Source organism: Didymella exigua (genome assembly GCF_010094145.1).
Source record: "Didymella exigua CBS 183.55 unplaced genomic scaffold M421scaffold_14, whole genome shotgun sequence".
NCBI classification, from domain to species: Eukaryota; Fungi; Ascomycota; class Dothideomycetes; order Pleosporales; family Didymellaceae; genus Didymella; species Didymella exigua.
In genome coordinates, this window is record NW_022984788.1 from 192,601 (window position 1) to 211,023 (window position 18,423).

At 56.9% G+C, this 18,423-nt stretch overlaps 8 protein-coding genes and 1 non-coding gene across 9 annotated transcripts; 5 read left to right on the plus strand and 4 right to left on the minus strand.

The window, feature by feature from the left end:
• Positions 1-77: 77 nt before the first annotated feature.
• M421DRAFT_101085 (UPF0029-domain-containing protein) lies at positions 78-929 on the plus strand (the record flags this gene model as incomplete). Its single annotated transcript, XM_033586601.1, has 1 exon — positions 78-929. The coding sequence occupies one exon, from the start codon at positions 78-80 to the stop codon at positions 927-929; it is 852 nt and encodes a 283-aa protein (XP_033448477.1).
• Positions 930-1,474: 545 nt separating this feature from the next.
• On the minus strand, positions 1,475-1,560 carry M421DRAFT_t71. Its single transcript has one exon. It is a non-coding gene; the product is annotated as a tRNA-Asp (tRNA).
• A 175-nt stretch (positions 1,561-1,735) lies between these two features.
• On the minus strand, positions 1,736-2,930 carry M421DRAFT_420761 (DUF962-domain-containing protein). Its single transcript, XM_033592590.1, has 4 exons — positions 2,601-2,930; positions 2,528-2,551; positions 2,412-2,471; positions 1,736-2,362 (listed from the first exon to the last, which is right to left on the minus strand). The coding sequence occupies exons 1-4, from the start codon at positions 2,634-2,636 to the stop codon at positions 1,913-1,915; spliced, it is 570 nt and encodes a 189-aa protein (XP_033448478.1). The 5' UTR covers positions 2,637-2,930; the 3' UTR covers positions 1,736-1,912.
• A 434-nt stretch (positions 2,931-3,364) lies between these two features.
• Positions 3,365-6,211, minus strand: M421DRAFT_420762 (D-xylose-proton symporter). Its single transcript, XM_033592591.1, has 9 exons — positions 6,001-6,211; positions 5,848-5,949; positions 5,533-5,799; positions 4,941-5,484; positions 4,599-4,863; positions 4,266-4,547; positions 4,173-4,216; positions 3,959-4,125; positions 3,365-3,909 (listed from the first exon to the last, which is right to left on the minus strand). The coding sequence occupies exons 1-9, from the start codon at positions 6,027-6,029 to the stop codon at positions 3,588-3,590; spliced, it is 2,022 nt and encodes a 673-aa protein (XP_033448479.1). The 5' UTR covers positions 6,030-6,211; the 3' UTR covers positions 3,365-3,587.
• A 1,066-nt stretch (positions 6,212-7,277) lies between these two features.
• On the plus strand, positions 7,278-8,417 carry M421DRAFT_156713 (uncharacterized protein). The gene has a single exon (XM_033587624.1). The coding sequence runs from the start codon at positions 7,642-7,644 to the stop codon at positions 8,230-8,232; it is 591 nt and encodes a 196-aa protein (XP_033448480.1). The 5' UTR covers positions 7,278-7,641; the 3' UTR covers positions 8,233-8,417.
• Positions 8,418-8,602: 185 nt separating this feature from the next.
• M421DRAFT_101087 (Vps54-domain-containing protein) lies at positions 8,603-13,470 on the minus strand (the record flags this gene model as incomplete). Its single annotated transcript, XM_033586602.1, has 3 exons — positions 8,603-8,876; positions 8,954-12,044; positions 13,455-13,470. 3 exons carry the CDS (start codon positions 13,468-13,470, stop codon positions 8,603-8,605), a joined length of 3,381 nt encoding a protein of 1,126 aa, XP_033448481.1.
• A 1,103-nt stretch (positions 13,471-14,573) lies between these two features.
• M421DRAFT_62925 (cytochrome P450) lies at positions 14,574-16,292 on the plus strand (the record flags this gene model as incomplete). The annotated part of the gene is made up of 4 exons (XM_033596020.1): positions 14,574-14,737; positions 14,785-15,893; positions 15,973-16,014; positions 16,084-16,292. The coding sequence occupies 4 exons, from the start codon at positions 14,574-14,576 to the stop codon at positions 16,290-16,292; spliced, it is 1,524 nt and encodes a 507-aa protein (XP_033448482.1).
• A 558-nt stretch (positions 16,293-16,850) lies between these two features.
• Positions 16,851-17,050, plus strand: M421DRAFT_420766 (uncharacterized protein). The gene has a single exon (XM_033592592.1). The coding sequence runs from the start codon at positions 16,857-16,859 to the stop codon at positions 17,013-17,015; it is 159 nt and encodes a 52-aa protein (XP_033448483.1). The 5' UTR covers positions 16,851-16,856; the 3' UTR covers positions 17,016-17,050.
• Positions 17,051-17,620: 570 nt separating this feature from the next.
• M421DRAFT_420767 (UPF0057-domain-containing protein) lies at positions 17,621-18,331 on the plus strand. Its single transcript, XM_033592593.1, has 3 exons — positions 17,621-17,842; positions 17,896-17,971; positions 18,018-18,331. Exons 1-3 carry the CDS (start codon positions 17,803-17,805, stop codon positions 18,232-18,234), a joined length of 333 nt encoding a protein of 110 aa, XP_033448484.1. The 5' UTR covers positions 17,621-17,802; the 3' UTR covers positions 18,235-18,331.
• Positions 18,332-18,423: the final 92 nt, after the last annotated feature.

The window sequence follows — 18,423 nt, forward strand, 5'->3', positions numbered from 1 at the left end:
CATTGTTTTCGGCTCCTCGCGCTAGCGTGCCTTCTGCTTCAACGTCACCCCGCCAAGTCCATCCAAGCGTCCGAACCATGTCGAGCGATGCCATCGAGGACGAGCTGACTTCGATCAACGCCATCTTTGATGAGGAAACGCTGTCACCAATCGATGTGAGCGCCAGATTGTTCAGTCTGCGACTGCCATCCTTTCCCTCGATAGTTCTCCGTATCGAATTTTCAGCAGACTATCCAGATGCCCCGCCCTCGATTCTTGGGACTCAAAGCGTCGGCAACGATGTGCCAAAAGGTATGGGAATTCGAGCAGTAGATGTGGCGAGAGATGTGCTTGCGCAGGTATATCGCCCAGGCGAGGCCTGCATATACGACCTCTTAGAAGATACAAGAGAAGCTTTAGAGAAGGCAGAAGAGCAAGGAAATTTCAATGTGAACGACCAAGTCGAGGAACAAGCACAAGAGGAGGATACATCTCACGGTCAAAGTTCCACTGCTGACTTTGGACCCGAGCCTCCATGGATAGTGGGAGAGCCAATCAGTGAGAAGAAGTCTGTCTTCCTTGCCCGCGTGGCTCCAGTTTCGTCGCCACAACAGGCCAAGCAGTATATCCAGCATCTACTAGCAACAGACAAGAAGGCTGCTAAAGCAACACACAACATGACATCGTGGCGTATTAAAGGACCCAACGACACCGTTTTCCAAGACTGCGACGACGATGGCGAGACAGCCGCAGGGAGCCGAATGCTGCATCTGATGCAGCTCATGGATGTGTGGAACGTCATGGTTGTCGTCACGCGATGGTATGGCGGTACTCACCTCGGTCCAGATCGCTTCAGACTCATCAACACCGCTGCAAGAGAAGCTCTTGTGCTGGGAGGATTTGTAAAAGATAACAAGGAAGAGCTGGGCAAGAAGAAAGGCAAGAGATAGATAAGTTGGTGGGGATCCCGAATGTTTTTAGCAACTGGTCAAATCCAAACACCACACGCCGTCCAATGGTCGACCGAAATCGAAAATCCATGGCATGTGGTTAGTAGCCACTACAAGCATTGGGCAAGCTGCTACCGAGTCGGATGCGCGCCAGGCTCAGCTGAGGAACTCCATTAAATGGCTATGCATGCATATCAGACATTTCACGCATCTCCAACCAACGTTATGAAGTGTGCCTGACGACAGAAGCAATTTATGTAAGGTCCGCTGGCCACACATCTACCCCACTAGTACCATCCGTACACCCGTCACGCCTCGGTCATGTTGCTGACGGCAAAGAGCATCTTGAGCCGCCCAAGGCCTGACGGCGTCACAAGAGTTCCAAGCTTTAGCAAAGCAGCAAGTCCACTCGCGATGATGTGGGGCTCGGTCGCAGGGAAGAGCTCAAGGCACGGACCATCACCAAAAATTTGTCCATCCGCCCAACACCACCACAGATCAGCACTACCCACGCAACACATCGACAAGCGCAAAAAGAATCGCATCTCTCCGACGGGGAATCGAACCCCGGCCTCCTGCGAGCTGTCTCGTGGGTGACAAGCAGAAATACTGACCACTATACTATCGAAGATATCCAATCTGATGATTGGGAAGAGATTTGACTGGCCAATGGATACTAGGAAAAGCGTACGCTTTATATATCAAGCGCTTGAGATCACATTAGCACGCGACGGATGCCTCTCTGGATGTGTTGAAAGGTTGGGCTGCTGTGCATGGGTCGAGACGGCAGAACCATACAGGGTGGAGCCACTAGCTTCACGACGTTTCAGACCTCGGTTTGATTTTCGAAAGTTACCTCTCGTCTCCAGTTGTTCTTCAATGAACCAAACACGCCCCATGCATGATTTTCAAGTGACTTGGACTTAGATCATGACCATGTTCATTCCAGCTCAGCCGCTCCATGAACAGATCCTGCCACACAATCACTCCTCTGCCTTGCCCCTCCCAAGCTTCGCTACCTCCACCTCGATCGCAGCCTCCACGTCTCTCTGCAACTGCTTATAGAAACCTAGCTTGAACAGGATCTCATACCACACGAACAGCGGCGCTAGGAACAAAGCTTGCACCAGGTTGTCCAGCAGCGCCGGCTTCCGGCCCTCGTACTTCCCGTGTCCGATGAATTGCAAGATCCAGCTCACAACGTGGACCGCGACTGCGATACTGTTGACTTTCGTGCGGTTGTATTTGGCTGTGAGCTTGTTGGCGAATGCAGCGGCGCCAACAATGAAGGGTGTTACTGATGCGCCAGCGGTGTTGGGCGAGAGGATGAGGTAGAGGGTGGAGTAGGTGAGTGAAGCGAGGGTGCCAGCGTTAAGAGGGAGGTTCAGGCGGTTGAGGAGGGCTGGGGTGCGAATCGATGGAGTGTTAGTGCCCTGGTATGCGTGAGTTGCACGTAGAGAAGGTTGGGCGTATGTATCGTACGAAGAGGAACCCAGTGGCTAGCAGGATTGGTACACAGCCTATGTGGATCGCGACATTTGTCTTGAGCCTCGTATCAGTACTGGCATTGAGACTGAGAGTGAGCTGGGCTACTGTACAGGCTCACGATGGTACGCGCCGTACTGGAAACGATCAGCCAGTGCGCCTTTGCGCTTTTGATCAAACACCTACGAAGACGAGATTCTTCTTCAGATCAAAGACTGCCATATTGCCACTCTTTGTGGTTGTTCGACACGAAAGGCAAGAGGTGAACGATGCGGGGAAGCCAAGCGCAAGGACAACACCGGTAAGTCAAGCTAGGAGCCTGCCAGCGGATTTTAGGGCTTTGAGCTCTTTTGTACTGTCAGATCTAAGCCTCCATCAGTCCTGTGTCACCTTATCTACCCTGGACATCCGCAACCTCTACCCCATGGGGCTGCCATGGCTGTTGGGACGCGCAAGGGTCCGGAGGAACCGAGGCCAACCCGCTGCTCCTCATTGGCAAGTGTTCGGACGCCCGAGCCCCCCGCGACGCTTGCATGTGAACTTATCGACGAAGTTCACGAAGTGGTGGAGCTTCGGAGGCTTAGGTTCGTACGAATTGGCATGTATCATTGCGTTAGTAGTTTACCTGCGCGGGGTCGCTGGGTCGGAAGCGTATGCAGAGAACCTACAACGCCTTGGCCGATATGAACTCAACGATGTCAATGAGAACGAAGCGAGCGCTGGAGAATAGCAAGAACGTGACACGCTGATCAAGCAGAGATGTATCTGCAGTTCGCGGATGAGGCCGACGCGTTCGTGAATCACAACGTCCTGACGTAGCTTCCTTCCACCTTCAACGTCAACAGTCAAACACCGCACTTGCACGCATTCACAAATGTCGCCCGGGGACAAGCTATTCCAGGCGACGTCGTTCAAATGGCCACTGCGAGCGACAGATTCTTTAACGAATACTCAGTACGATATGTGTATCATTAAGGACAGACTATGAGTGCTAACAGTACGTAGCTTCCGTCAGGGTATCAAACATTCGCCTTTCCAAGGCATCGTCAAGTATCAATCAATTCGTGGTCAGACTGAGGGCGACAGATCCTGAACGCCGCGAAACCCAAGGTGCAACCTCAAGTAGACGGCCTCGCAGGATCAATGCAGCTCGGGCGAAGTGGAGAAGGCCGACTAGACTTGCTTCTCAGCAAGCGCCTCACTCGCAGGCGCGACGTGCTGCTCTCGGGCCGCTGGCTGCGCCACATCCTTCTTGCGAAGGACGCCAGTGTTCCAAGCGTACTTCATTTGCGCCGTAACGCTAGGAGCCTGAGGCAAACCACCGAGCTTGTACAACTGCGGCTTTGCGAGACCCTTCTTACGGAGAATGTAGGTCTTGAACCACCAGGGTAGGTTCTTGGTAGCTTGATACTTCATGTGAGTTCGCGTGGGCACGGCGAAAATGTAGTCGAGCTCTTCGAGCGTTCGCTGCTTCGTCTCTGGCATCCACAGGAAGCTACAACGTCGTCAGCCAGTCTGTTGTACGAGTTCGATCCGGGACTTACATCATGATCAAAGCGAGAATGTTGAGGCCAGCGTAAAAGCCAAACACTCCCTGTGGTCGCATCACTCTCAGCATACGCGGGAGTGTGAGCGACAGCACTGCAGCCCAGAAGTTGTTCGTAGCCACTGCCCACGACATGCCGACCTCACGGTGCGACAGCGGGAAGACCTATCGGAATCAGCCAAGCGACTTTGTGTTGAAAAAGAAGGACTCACCTCAGCAGAATATGTGAATGGAACGGGCCCTTCTCCCGGAGAGTCTGTAGCACATCAGTCACGGCCTCGGATACGCAGAGTGCTAACACTCACAAAAGGCACCAAAGAGATACACGAAGAACGCAATCAGCCCGAGATGTGCGTCGTTGTCCCTGGGAATGTAATAGCACATGCCTGCCGCCAGCAGCGTCCAGAACATGTTCGGGAAGGTGAACAGCAACAATCCGCGGCGGCCGAATGTATCGATCGTCCAGACGGCTGGCCAAGCGAACAAGAAGTTGACAAGTCCGAATCCGAAAGAGGCAATGAGAGCTTCCTTCTCAGTTGCGCCACCCTCCTTGAAGATGGTTGACGAGTAGAACGCAATGATGTTGACTGGTACGGGGTCAGTGACTATCGCCAGGGCTACACTCCGCAATCACTTACTTCCGCACATCTGCTGGCCGATCATGACGATTCCGGAGGCTTGAGTCGCACGTCGTACGCGAGGTAGCGTGAAGAGCTCCGTGAAGCGCTTAAAAAAGTTGCTCTTAGGGTTGAGGCCAGCTTCGCGGACCAGGACATCTTCCTGGGCAAGCAAGGCGTGAGTATAGTAAAGATCACGCGCAGCTTGTATTGGGGTGTTTCGAAGCGTCAAAAAAGACTGATACGCTTGCGCATAGCGGCCTTTCTTCATCAGCCAGCGAGGAGACTGTCGGCGCTGTCAGCAAGCCTCAAAGACAAGAGACGAAGGCCTCCAGCCTTGCCTTTCTCTGCAGGTGGACTTACCTCCGGGACAAAGTAAATTCCCAGAACCAGGGGCACCGCTGGGATGAACGCCGAACCTAGCTGCAGACGCCAGGAGATTGAGCCCGTGTTCATGACACACAGGTTGGCAACAAAACCCATGAAGATACCGAACGCAGTCCAGATCTGCCAGGACATCACCAATCCACCGCGAACAGTAGCTGGCACGACTTCAGCTGAGAACACTGGGACGGTCACCTCCTTCAAGCCCATTCCGATTCCGAGCATAATGCGACATGCCACGAGCTGACCCCACTTTTGAGTCAGTGCAGAACCAATGGGCGCGAGAAGCGAAAACACAGCGGCGATGAAGATGGTACCACGACGTCCGAGCAAGTCGTTGACGGGGTCCGAGAGCCAGGCAGTGAACAAGGCGATGGCGATGTAGGGAGAGGCATTGATGAAACCGATGGTCCAAGAGTTGCTCTCGCAGGTACCATCTGCGGTACACGCAGGACCAGAATCTGGGATGCCGAATGACTGGGCGAAAGTCAAGTTGGCACCGTTGGATCCGGTTTGATCCCAACTGAAAGAAGTCAGGCCTTTATCCTTTTACTTCCGATGGCAGACTTACCCTTGGATGGCTGCGGCGATGGAGTTGAGTATGATGGTGTAGTAGAGTGTCTTAGGGAGCTTGAAGCGATGCGTAACCTCCTCACGAAGTGCGACTCGGTCATCCTCATCGAGCTCCTCAATCTCTTCGATCAGCGCTGGCGACTGTGCGACAAGCGCTCCCTTCGCTAGGAGAGGCTCGATGTCTTCCAGCTGATGCGCCTTTGCGAAGAGAGAGACGTCCGAGAGAAGCTCAGCCTTGGGCACTCCAACAAGAGGATTGCGGATCCTACAGTGATAAGGATGTTGTTGCGACTTGGGTCGCGGGTCAACTTACTCTCCCTCGAGGTTGGAGGTCAGCTTGCTGATGCTCTCCTTACGCCTGTACTCATCATCGAACAGAGAGCTGCGGCGCTCATTGTGTACAGTAGTGACTTGGCTGACGGTGGTCAGTATAGTGAACCGACAAGTTCGATAGCGCGAGCCTTACTCAATCTTGGGGTCCCCGGGCTCCGCCATGACTGATTGTACTAGGTCAAGGTCAGGAGTTTCGGTATAGGTCAAGTCGGTGCAGAGATGGGGTGAAGGAATTGTTTATAAGCTTTGTGGCGAGCTTGCGCTCGGGCCAGGCAGCTGCATGAAGGTAGGCAAACGGTCGTCGTGCAGGCTAGCTTTTCGGCAATTGTGAATGCTTCTGCGATCTCACTCTCCCAGCAAGGCTGCGATCACGCGCTACAACTCTTTGAACCAGTCACGACGATGAACGGCGCAAGGATCAGCACTTTCTCACCCCCAGTTGGTGACGCGACCTCTCCGTTACCCCACAGACAGCATGGTACAGGCGGGAATTCGAGAGCAAAAAGCTGCTCTATTGGCTTGGATCCCTTGGCGTACAGTAAAAGCAAGGTCCGATAGCGCAGCTCCAGATCGCAGGCTCAGACAGCTCGAATTTATCCCAACGTGCAGCCTTCCGGACAAGTAGGCACGGCGTACTGGAGAATCTGTTCAGTTGTAACATTCGTATGCGTGGGCGGATAGCTTGTATCTGCACGTTGAGATGGATACTTCACATGGCGCCAAGTCCACATTGCGCCCTCGCAGCAAAGGTGGCTTGCGCAGTCACTGGGATTCGAAGTGAAGCAACCCAAGCTCGCATCAGCAGTGCAACATGCAACACGATCAAACCCGCATCCAGGCAGGGTAGGTACGTCAGTCCACCCGTTATCGTCTGTCTACTCTCACCGGCGTCTGCGCTGACTTCTATCCCTCACCGTCGCACAACTACAGTGACACAGCCAGTCCCCTTCCATCAAGCCCGCCGACGACGCTCTTTCGACCCACCCGCGCAGTCCAAACAAGCAGCGCCAAACAATCTCAAGACGAGCAAGAACGCACCGGCTTGAAGCTTCCCCCTCCAAGCCCAGCCCGGCCCCGCATCCCAAGACGTTGCTCGCTTGGCTTCTTACACAGCACTGGCCATACATGGCTAGCGCGCCTGGGTGCAAGCATCCCGCAGCCCGTCACACCATGTTGACCCAGGCTTGGCGCCATAGAAATCGCTGTCTGATGGTAAGCCGTGTGTTTGCTGTTGACAGCTTTGTATTCGGCTGCTGCAGCTTGCGAAGCTGACGCACATCGACCCCGGACCGGATCGTGATGGCGCGGTGTATAATACTTGCGCGGACGAGATGGAGTGACGATTACCGCGCGTGTCGCGAGAGTGACCAGCTAGGGCGCTTCACGTGCAGGCGCTGGGCTGCACCCTAGGTAGTCTGATTCTCGCCATCGTGCCTGGCTTTCGCTGAAGCATCGGGGGTGGATATCGCTGACTTTGTAGTGGGACTTGTGTGCTTCAAGACGTTGTTCTCTGTCTCCATGCTCTCAGAGGAAAGATAAAGCTGGAGTTGTGCATCGCTGGATACCTCGGAAAGCGGGACGTGAGAGCGAAGCACGTACGCGACGCCATCTGCCGTCGGGAATATCGTCTGTTGTAGGGCTCGTCTGAAGAGCGTCGCGAGTTTCAATCCTCCAGGGACTTGTGGGCTGGCTTGTTCGCTCTCTGTGCTGATCGGGCGATGGCTTTGATGCAAGTCTCCCACGTATTGATCTTGTCTGTTGTGGCTAAGTCAGTATGCAGTACTTCACCGTCGTGTCACTGGTTAGAACCCAGAAGGGTGTGGTGAGATGCTTGCGCTTCTTTCTGCTGTTGGGTGTGTGTGCCTCGTGTGGGCAGCAAATACGTCTAACACAATACATGTACGACAGCAGACGACGCACCACACTCCCCCCACCTCCCACACCCAACCCAAAAACACCCCTATCTAGCCAACCTCTGCTTTGCGCCGGGAGTAGCATCTCCATCAATCCCCCGCGCTCGTGCGTCCAAGTCCACCATTCCATCCTACCATCCACGCTTCGACACCTTGCCGTCCTCCCCCTGCACTCGAAAAACCACACCTTCTCTTCTCCCGCCATTTCCTACGCACCAGTGTATCACACCACTCTCCCTCCATCCGCGCGGAACCTCAAGACACCAACTCCAACGCGCGCGTCGAAGTGCCGAGATACACCACAGCTGTTGCGAGACGAGCACACTCTTGAAAGCGAAGAGAGGAGAGAGGGAAATGGCGTCAGAAATCACGCCACGCATCTCCGCCCAGATGCAAGAAGAACCCCTCGTTTCGCCCGCCGCATGAAGCAGAAACAAAGGAGGGGGGTATGAGTTTTGAGCAGCAAGAGAAGGAAATGTCCAGCCCGTATCTGTATTGCCGCGACAGGAGTCTGCGTCGGGGCGACTTTTGAGGGCGGGGCGCGCGAGCCACCCACGGAAGAGGGGGTTCAGCGCGTTGATCTTCGACGTTGGACGCGCGTCCTCTCATGCCAGTAGGGGCTGTGAGAGGGTGCGGTGCAGTCGTGTGCAGTGAGGTTAGGGGCTAGGGATTTGCTGCTTGGGCAGACGGGACACGAGTTATGGCTGGTGCTGGGGCGGGACTGCGGTGTGTCTTCAGATGTTAGTGGGCCGGGGGGGGGATGTGGTTCAGATGGGGACGCTGCGAGGTAATGCACTGCGGCGTGAGCCGGGTGTGTATATGTTACAATGTAGCAGTACTTTGCTGCTCGGGCTTGTCTTCCACCTTCTCGTCGCTCGCGTCAGCCTTCTCGTCGCTCGCGTCAGCCTTCTCGTCGCTCGCGTCAGCCTTCTCGTCGCTCGCGTCAGCCTTCTCCTCGCTCTTCCTCGGTTCTGGGTCGGCAGCGGGCTGTGCAACGGGCTTGCCCTCTGCGAGCTGCATGAGGAACTTGCCCACATTGCCCGCGCCATCGATGGGTCCGAGTTTGGCTTCAAAAAGCTTCGCCTCGCGCACGAGTCTGTCTCCATGTCAGTAAATCGGAACAGCGGTATCGACAGGACCCTTCCGCTATGCCCGGGTCTTCACGCAACTCACCTAGCCTTGCCACCGGGCGTCTTGACCCCCGCCTCCTTGATGACCTTGCCGACCTGCTCTCTGTAGCTCTCAAACACCGGGCCCATGATCATCCGCACCTGCAGTTCGCCAAGGTACCTGTTAATGACCTTGTGCATCGTCACGGTGTCCTTGGTGAGGCTCTCCATAGCGGCAGAGACATCGCGCTTGACCTCTGCGTCCTCGTCCCAGACGACCTTTTTGAGCGCGCGCATGTGCACCGTCGCCCTGCCGCTCAAGATATCCGTGAGCTTGTCGTGAATGCTGCCCTGCTGGTCCTGCAGCAGCCGCTTCGTGTTGTCGAACTCGGTGCCGACGGGCTTCCCGCCCGGCGGGGTCGGGCCCGCGCGGCGCCGCGCGCACTCGCGTATGTACGGTACTACGGCGATGATGAAGCTCAGCGTCTGGCTTGCAATGGCGAGGTGCTTGGTGTTGATGTTCTTGAGGCCTGCGGTGGCCATTGCGCCAGCGCCGAGGATCAGCTGGCACAGGCGGCTGTTGAAGAGCTTTATGTATTCGCACAGGCAGACGGAGATGTCCGACGTCATGCTGGGGATGTGGGAGAGGAGGATGAGGTGGCGTTCTATGCCGCGCAGGACGAAGGTGGAAGAAGCGGAGACTGTGTATTTTTCTTCGTCGACAATGGCAGGGGTGGTGGTCTTGCTCTTTTCCTTTGGTGCCTCGGTGGCGCCGTTTGTGCCGTTCGCGGTGGGTTCTGGGACGGAGCTGAGGACAGAGCCGGTCTCTGCCCAGTTGGGGGGGTCGCCGTCCATGCTGCCGAGGAGTCGCGCGAGCACCTCGGTGTCGGAGACGTCGAAGTCTTTGGGCTCCCAGCGGTCCGAGTCCATGGCTTTTGCGAGTTCTTGCTTCTCAAAGTCGGAGAATTTCTGTACAAAGGCGGTGATGTGGTCGTTCACTGCGCTTTTGAGCGCCGAGCCCGAGCGCCCAGAGATGGCCTCGCATTCATCGGCGAAGAGTCTGCAGAGCTTGAAGTAGCGCAGGAAGCGTTCGAGTGGCAGTTCTGCAGACTGTGCCGAGCGCACCCTGAGCAGTTTGGTGATTTGTGTCTGCGCAGCGTCGACGGCCTGACCAAGCAGACTGGACAGGTCGAGGGCCTGCATGAGCTCCATCTGTAAGTCGCTGGAGCCCAGGCCGTTCTGACCATTGGATCCCGCTTCCATGTAGCTGTCAATGTTCTGCATGTACGGACTCTTCGGCGGCGATCGAAGGCCTCCTGCAGACGCTGGTGGTGTCGAGACGCCGCTCGTGACGTCGAGCAGAACCTTGACCTGGGTGCTGAGTCGCCGCAACGCCTCGCCAATGTCTGTGAAGATGTTTGTGAAGAAGTCCTCGGCGTCTGCGGCATCCATGGCTCGCAGATTACGTGCTAGGATCGAGTTCTTGTCCTGCTGGCTATGCCCTCGGCCCCCTCGTGTCGAGACAGAAGTCATCGACTCAGCATCGTCGTCTGTCGAGCTGGGCAGATATCTGCGGATGATCATCTTCATCTCCTTTACAATGGCTTCTCTGAAAGTCGCTGCAGCTTGGTTCGTGAACTGTGCGTCATTCAAGCCGTGCAGGCTCGCTCGTAACTTTGAGCGAAACTCTGTGCTGGTGGTGAGGTATGCAGGCATCAGCTTGGGCTTGGGCGCCGCCGGGGCGCCTCGCGCCTTTGTCGATGCAGCGACCCATCGTTCGAGGGTTTCGCGGCTCGGCACGTTCTTGATATGCTCGCCGAGGTCGGCGAGCAGTGTATCGAGGAAGCGCACTTCGAAACCCCTGCCTATGCGGAACTTCATGTCGCCCATGCCCTCGAAGATGCCGTCCAGCGCGCGCAGGCCACGTAGATCGATGAGTCGCCGAGGCAGCTGCGTCTTCAGCCAGGACGTGACGTTCGAATCCGAGGGGTCGAGCACGCCCGTGATCAGTCGTTCGATGACGACCAGGCGCGCTGCGGCCGCCTCGAGCTCGCCCTTTTCGACCGACTCGTCGCAGTGCGACACGCCGTAGATGACGGCCTGCAGCTGGTCCACGGCGTCGGTCAGTCTCCTCAGATTCTCGCGCCGCCTCTTCATGCCAACGACCCTCAGCCCTCCTATCGCCATCTGCTCGTCCAGCCTCCTGAGGTCCTCTCTGAGCTCCTTGATCTGCGCAACCGACTCGGCAGCCTCGGTCTGCAGCTCACGCAGCGACCCGAGCGCGGCGAAAAAGGACGTCGACGCCGTGGAGATGGCCGATATGAGGTGCACCTCGACCGTGTCCATGTACCACGACAGCTTCTCCTGCAGAATGGCATTGGTCGCCAGCGCCTTCCTGCCCGAGGGCGGCGGGGCCTCTGCTGTGCCGTTCGCGCTGTAGACGGCGTCATTGGTCGGCGGCCGCACGGGCCGCACCACCTCGGAGCGCTCGCTCACAATGTCAAAGGTGCGCGGGTTCTCGAGGCGGAACGACTCGTCGAAGTAGACGCCCGGGATCGTCGACAGCGGCGTGACGGCGGGCGGGCCGCGCTTGGACCCGCTCTGGCGCCGCCTGGCCTTTGGGGCGCCGCTGGGCGTGGCGGCGGGCGAGGGCGTCGTCGACGCGGGCTGCGGCTCCGTGCACGGCTGCTGCGCGGCGGCGGCCGCGGCGGCCGCGGCGTCGGCGTCGGCCTGGGCACGCTGGAAGGCATCGTAGAGGGTGCCGATCTGCGACAGGTATGCGTTGAAGGCGGCCGGCTCGACGTGGGCAATGTTGGTGAGCGTCACGGGCGGGATGTCGCGCGTCGAGGGCGGGCGGTGGCCGGAGCTGGCCTGCGCGGCCGTGTAGGGCAGCATGCCGGTGCGCATTACGGGCGGCGTGAGGAGGGTCGCGATGGCGGCGTTCGTCGGGCCTCGCTCTTCCGATAGGGCCTTGAAGCCTGCGTCCAGCACGCCGCCGACCGAGTGCATGCTGCTGGCCGTCGACCCGCGACGCGGCTGGTGGCGGCCGCCCGTCGAGCTGGGGCGGCTCGTCCAGTCGTGCGGCGGGAACGGGTACTGGCTCTGCTGCAGCGTCGGCGACAAGAACTCGAAGCTCTCCGTCGACCTGCGCGGCCCTCGGGGCGAGGGCGACGACGACATTGCTGCGCGTTCGGGGCCGTCTGCGGGCCGACGTGGGCTACGTCGAGGACGTGTGCGGCTATGTCATGCTTCGTGCTGCGGGCGGTCGCTTGTTGTCCGGGCCGCCTGGGGGGGCTGAGGCGGGCGCAAACGTGGCTCGTGGCTGGTGTGGCTGGTGTTGCAGGTGTTGCAGGTGTTTCTGGTGTTTCTGGCGTTTCTGATGCAGTGACGATGCTGGCCGGCCTTGAAGGTTGACAGGGGAGCTTTCAGCCCCACATTCCTGTCGCTTCCGACTTGACATCAACATGTTCACTTGACATCAACATGTTCACTTGGCATCAACATGTTCACTTGACATCAACATGTTCACTTGACATCAACATGTTCACTTGGCATCAACAAGCTCACTTGACATCAACATGCTCACTTGAAATCAACATGGAAGCGACCAGCCAGTGCATTGCAGTCTATGTCACTACACTCTTCTCCAGCTAATCCCTCACCAGCTAATCCCTCTCCAGCTAATCCCTCGCCAACTAGTCCCTCACCACCCAATCCCACACCGTCCCACCACCCTCCCCCGTCACTGCCCCTCCCAAAACTCCCCCGCAGCCTTCAAATCATCCACGTTCAGCAGATCAATCCCCTCCTCCCACAGCGTCCTCCAGACCGCATTCCTGATCCCCACCGGCCAGTTCGGCTGATTCCAGTACCTGGCCATGATGCCCCTGTCGTGCGCGCTCTTGATCTGACCGCGCAGCTTGTGCAGCTGCGACGCGTTCATTGGCGTTCTCAGCTCGCCAAACTGCGCTGCAAAGTTGGTGCTGGCCACAATGGCCTCGTTGCCCGTCAGCCCGCTGTACTTGGGCGTGTTGAGCTGCGATAGAGGCGCATCGAGGAACACGTCGCGCGGCAGGTACGCAACCACGTCGGCGAGCTCCGTGTTGCCCGTCCCAATCACCGTCACGGGGCGCGACGTGAACGAGTGCCCGTCGTAGGTCGACAGCCAGGACCCGTTGCGCAGGGGCTCGAGCGCTTTCAGCACCGCCGGCCAGAGCTCGTCCGCTGCCGTCTTGAAGTCGACGAACAGGTACAGCGTTTGGAAGGACGCTGTGTCGAAGACGCCGTTGGACGACCCGTCGGGCAGGAACGGCGATTCGGGGTTCATGCGCTGCAGCGTGTCGAGGATGGGGTCGACGTAGAGGGACTCGAACGTGCGGGCTTTGGTGAGCGCGCTGGGCTCGTGGCCGACCTGGGTGCGTTAGTCGTGGTGTATTGAGAGTGCATGTCCATGGTGCTTTGATGCATGTCCATGGTGCATTGAGAGTGCATGTCCATGGTGCGTTGATGCATGTCCATGGTGCTTTGATGCATGTCCATGGTGCACTGATGCATGTCCATGGTGCACTGATGCGTGTCCATGGTGCACTGATGCATGTCCATGGTGCATTGATGCATGTCCATGTTAGCTCGAGACAGTGCTAGACGGCATGTCGTGATGGCAACTCTTCTCGAGACCAAACATATCGCTCATGCACAGCGTCGAATGCTCGTTACGGCGTCCGTCCCGTTGCACATGGTCAAACTTTCAACCCGCAGAATCACGCACAAACCTACATAAAGCACCCCCTCAATCAGCCAGACATCCGCCTCCGTCGACACAGCACCCGCCGCAAGTCCAGAGTAGAACGGCACATCGCGCCAATAATCGTTGTGGCTGTGAAATGGTTTCTGGTGTGGCGTAAGCTTGCGTTGGAAACGTTCAAAAGGCTACCGCACTCACAGGCTCAATTCCACGTGTGAAATCCGTCGGGTATCGGTATTTACCCGTCTTGTCCGTGTTCTTCAAGATGTTCTGCAGAGCGCCGCTTTGCAACACCTCCCCGGCGCCTTCCGTGGGAGCGTAGGCAATGTACGCAGTGGCCAGAGCTGGGAGCGCAAGAGCCAAGGAACGCATTCTGAATCAACGCAGACAGTCTGTGGATCTGTGGAGCGAAGTCGAGAGCCGCAGAGCACATGTAGGAAACTTTGGTCAACGCCTTCAATGAGCACATCCACCCACATGTCACTGTGGAGCCGCGATGCACAGGAACCGCGGGCTTCCGACCAATCCGGTGCCGTTGGGTGTCGCGTGCGGTTGGCCTGTGGAGATGGCCTGTGGAGATGGCCTGTGCACCGGCCTCACAGCGAACCACTTGCGTGAAAACACACGACAGCACAAACAATCAATCGTCGAGGTCGTCAAATGGTCCGTCGTAGGTGACCAGAACTGCCATCCGTCCAACTTGCGGCTGAAGTCAATCGGCCCAGATGTTATTGGCCGTGGGCGCGCTTTTGGCTCAGGTGGGGCAGGACGTGCAGCAACCCCCTCTTGCCTGAAGGTCACTCAATATCAACGGTGTGACCTTTGCAATCCCCTTCCTCCTCTTCTGCCTTCGGGCACCTCTTCAACCCTCTCGTCTCCCCAAATCCTTCGCGGGGGACTGCAACAATACAGCATGTACTCTTCGATCTCGCCAACGACGATGGGATTGTGTGGACTTGCCGCAGCACTTGCAGTGTTGTTCATCAACGCGTTCCGCTTCAAGGTCGATTCTCGAGAACCTCCTGTCATCTACCCGCGGATACCTCTCATTGGACATATCATTGGGATTCTGACCAAAGGCGCTTTGTATAACAAGACTCTCTCGTGAGCATACAAACTGGCTTCCCGACATCTACTGACAGCCTTATCAGCCAAAACCTCAAGCTTCCCATCTTCACGTTGCCCGTGCTCACAGGCCGCACGTACATCGTCGCTGATCCGGCGTTATGCGCATCCATACAGAAAGCATCAAGCACTATGAGCTTCGATCCACTCATCGCAGAAGTCACCCCACGGTTGATCGGTTCAAACGCCCATACCGCAAGCATCATCAGAGGCCCTCCTGGAAGGAAGCTGGACAGGGCCAGCTTTGTCACGAAATCTCACCCCGTGATCAACACGCCATTGATGGCAAACAACATCCACGATGTATCCAAAAAGCAACTGGACTACTTCAGCGGACTCGTCTCCAAAGTCAATGACGGCTCCGAATTCGAGCTGTTCCACTTCATCCGCACGGCTGTGACTGCCGCCTCGCAGAGCAGCTTCTACGGGCCGAACAATCCGTTCGCGAAGAATCCACATCTTGTGGAAGACTTTTGGGATTGGGAAGCCGGCAATGTAGCTTACATGACAGGAGTGTTTTCCAGTCTGTTTGCGCGCGAAGCCGTCCGTGGTATGAAAGCTTGCGTCAAGGGTTTCAAGGAGTGGATTGAGACGGAGGGATACAAGGATGCCTACGTGCTTCTTCGGAACCGCAATCAACTCCACACCGACGAGGGCATTGTCAATACCGAAGAGAAGGCCAAGCTCGAGGTGGCATTCTCACTCGGTATCAACGTCAACGCGTCTGGCGTCACGTTCTGGATGGTGAACCAGATCTTCAGCCGGCCTGAACTGTTGTCCAAGATCCGCGAGGAGATTCGTGCCAACGCCATCGTAGACCATGGAGTGCTATCTGTAGAGCGCCTTCGCCTGTCTTGTCCGCGATTGAACTCCGTTGCCCGCGAAACTATGCGTCTCTACGCGCCCGCCATCAGTGCAAGACTTGTGACTGAAGACACGCTAGTCGCCGACACTTGGTTGCTGCGCAAAGGTGCAGTCGTACAGCTGAACGGGAGTGTGATCCACAATGATCCGGACATCTGGGGACTGGACTGCGAATCCTTCAATCCTGACCGCTTTCTGTACAGCCTGAGCGGCTCCAAGACGAACCCCGACGGGACTGTACCAGAAGGTAGAGCTCACTTCATACACCCTGGTGAGTTCTCACGCTCCCCTGCTAAAATTGGACTCCATGCCCATCCGTTCGATACCTGCCTAAGCTAACGTCTCCACAGCGGCCTTCAGGAGCTTTGGTGGCGGCACCAGCTGGTGTCCAGGTGAGTCAACACACCGTCCTCGGTGGCCTCTTCCGCTCTGCTGTCCAAGCGAGCTAACACGTGTGCAAGGACGGCACTTTGCGCAAATGGAGGTCTTGGGCCTCGCCGCAGTTCTGGTCATGGGCTTCGACCTGGAGCCTGTCAACGGCGCGCAATGGAACCCGCCCGCAGATGTGAAAAGGATTCCGATTTCGGTGATGAAACCGATGGCGCCCCTTGATGTGAGGGTCAATGTCAGGAGGGAATATCAAGGCGTCACTTGGGAGATGAAGCCGTAAAGGGGGGTACACGTCGGGATATCAGTATGGATGAAGTGCTGGGCTGGTTTCACGTACTGACACTGGGCTTGAGGATGGGACTGGCTACATTGACGATGCACGCAGATCATCAAACAGCCCGACCCTGATTAATCGAGAACGCCAGCATCCGGCTTTGCAATTGAATGGTAATCAGCGCAGAAAGCGTTGGCGCTGCAGACGCAGCTTTGACCCCGTGCCACTGGGTAGTCTACAGCACTGCTGCACGACGCCGTCAACCCTTCTCTTTGGTAGTGCGGTCTCACATCTTACCAAAAAAAGTCCATTGCCATGCCTCTTACCTTCCGGCTTCCTTGTCTCTAACCCTTTTCAACACGCCTGCACACTTCAAGACCAAGCTGGTTGTCACGTCTCGGAATCACAGCCGTAAAGCGCACAGATACCTCCTAGCCTGCACCAAGAAACACGCAGAACACACAGCCCCGCCGGTCTCGCAGACGTCCGCTTCGTCAAAAAGCAACATGGGGCGCGGATGCCAAGTCGTTTAACCCCGATCGCTTCTTGCATAGCACGAGTGGAGACAAGATGGATAGCAATGGTACACGTGAGGATCGAGCATTCCACCTGCGGCTTTTAGGACCGTTGGTGGCGGCAGGTATGTGTGCCTGGCCAACACTTTACCGCTGCTGGAGTGCCGATTTTGTCGGCAGTCATCATTGCACGCCTGGAATTGTGGGCGATTGAGCTGCCCGGAACCCGGCTGCGGACAGGAAAAAGAAGCACGTGTCGGCTATGAAGCTCTTGAGAAGCTTGTGGTGAGCGTGCAGCGTAGAAAGCGGGTTGAGAGTGTCTGTAAAGGGGGTTTTCGGTATTGCATGTCTTCGTGCGGTTGTGTGAAAAAGGTACAAGGCTTAGCGATCGACTGGCCGACCTTGAAGATGACGTTGTTTTCGTTGAATGCTTTCCAGGGTGCTTCTTCGGCGTCGCTCATCGGCAGGCCTCTCGAGGGTGCAAGAGTGTGACATCTTTATTAGCTTGCTGATAGCCATCCACCTGGTTCTATATGCGCCCGGATCTGGGCTCGATGGCATTTCAACTAGCGGCAGGGATATCATAAAATAGGAACCAAGCATCAAGATCGACTGCTTGACTTCTCCTGTGCTTGCTAAATTTGCATCGTAGCCGGCGATAACGCGGGCGTTCTTCCCTCAACGCGTGTCCATGCGCCACGCCACAATGCCGCGGTCCCGTGGCGGTGCGTTCTGCACCAATCAAATGCGCAAGGCCTGAGAAGTGACGTCTCGCTTTGCGCGCAGCAAACGCTGGCGTGACCTGCACGGAAATTGTTATAAGCGCAGAGTTTCTCACTTGTGCATGATTTGAATTTCTGCACGTAATACATAGTACTCGATACCCAGCGTTCATCAACTCTGCATTGTTCGCGCGCATCACGATACCCAGGACGTCGTCACAACACCACAACACCAGAAACGGTCCACAGCACGTCGCGACTAAATCGCAAATCGCCAACATGATCAAGACAATCCTCCTCATCCTCGTCACAATCTTCCGTACGCGCGCATCCCCTCTCCCAGTGCATCTTCGATAAACTAACCCCCTCCAGTCCCACCCGTGGGTGTCTTCCTCGTCGCAGGCTGCGGCGCCGACCTACTTATCAACATCCTGCTCACCTGCCTTGGGTCCGTCTCCCTCCAACGCCTAAGCATACCATACTGACCCGCCCAGCTACTTCCCCGGCCACATCCACGCCTTCTACATCGAATACGTCTTCTACAAGCGCCGCGACGAGATCCGCGCCGGCACCTACGACGGCAGTCTCGCGCCGGGCGTGTACAGCACCAAAGTCCAGAACGGCGGACAGAGGAACGTTGCGCAGCCCGCTCCTGTCGCCGCTGCCGGTGTCCCGCCTGCCCAGCAGGGGTATGGCACTACGACTGTTTAGAAGACAGTGATGACGTCTACGGGCGAGGTTGAGACGAGACCGGCGATTGTACGGTTTGAGGGCCTAATGGGGGACGAGGCGGGGCTTGTGCCCGTGGAGGGCGCTGTTGCGCTGAGAGGGCCGGGTGTGCTGGTGTAGTGGGGAAGGAGCGTGTAGGAAGTTGTTATACCCAGAGTTTTCGAGCTCATT

Bases quoted from the DNA above. Each gene is read 5' to 3' on its own strand.
- M421DRAFT_156713 (XM_033587624.1), top strand. From the start codon at position 7,642: ATGCAGTACTTCACCGTCGTGTCACTGGTTAGAACCCAGAAGGGTGTG.
- M421DRAFT_420767 (XM_033592593.1), top strand. From the start codon at position 17,803: ATGATCAAGACAATCCTCCTCATCCTCGTCACAATCTTCC. The intron at 17,843-17,895 runs GTACGCGCGCAT...AACCCCCTCCAG, and splicing joins CATCCTCGTCACAATCTTCC to TCCCACCCGTGGGTGTCTTC. The intron at 17,972-18,017 runs GTCCGTCTCCCT...TGACCCGCCCAG, and splicing joins ATCCTGCTCACCTGCCTTGG to CTACTTCCCCGGCCACATCC.
- M421DRAFT_420761 (XM_033592590.1), bottom strand. From the start codon at position 2,636: ATGGCAGTCTTTGATCTGAAGAAGAATCTCGTCTTC. The intron at 2,552-2,600 runs GTAGGTGTTTGA...GATCGTTTCCAG, and splicing joins TGAAGAAGAATCTCGTCTTC to TACGGCGCGTACCATCGTGA. The intron at 2,472-2,527 runs GTACAGTAGCCC...ACGAGGCTCAAG, and splicing joins GCGCGTACCATCGTGAGCCT to ACAAATGTCGCGATCCACAT.
- M421DRAFT_420762 (XM_033592591.1), bottom strand. From the start codon at position 6,029: ATGGCGGAGCCCGGGGACCCCAAGATTGA. The intron at 4,217-4,265 runs GTGAGTGTTAGC...GATGTGCTACAG, and splicing joins GTATCTCTTTGGTGCCTTTT to ACTCTCCGGGAGAAGGGCCC. The intron at 3,910-3,958 runs GTAAGTCCCGGA...ACGACGTTGTAG, and splicing joins ATTCTCGCTTTGATCATGAT to CTTCCTGTGGATGCCAGAGA.
- M421DRAFT_420766 (XM_033592592.1), top strand. From the start codon at position 16,857: ATGGATAGCAATGGTACACGTGAGGATCGAGCATTCCACCTGCGGCTT.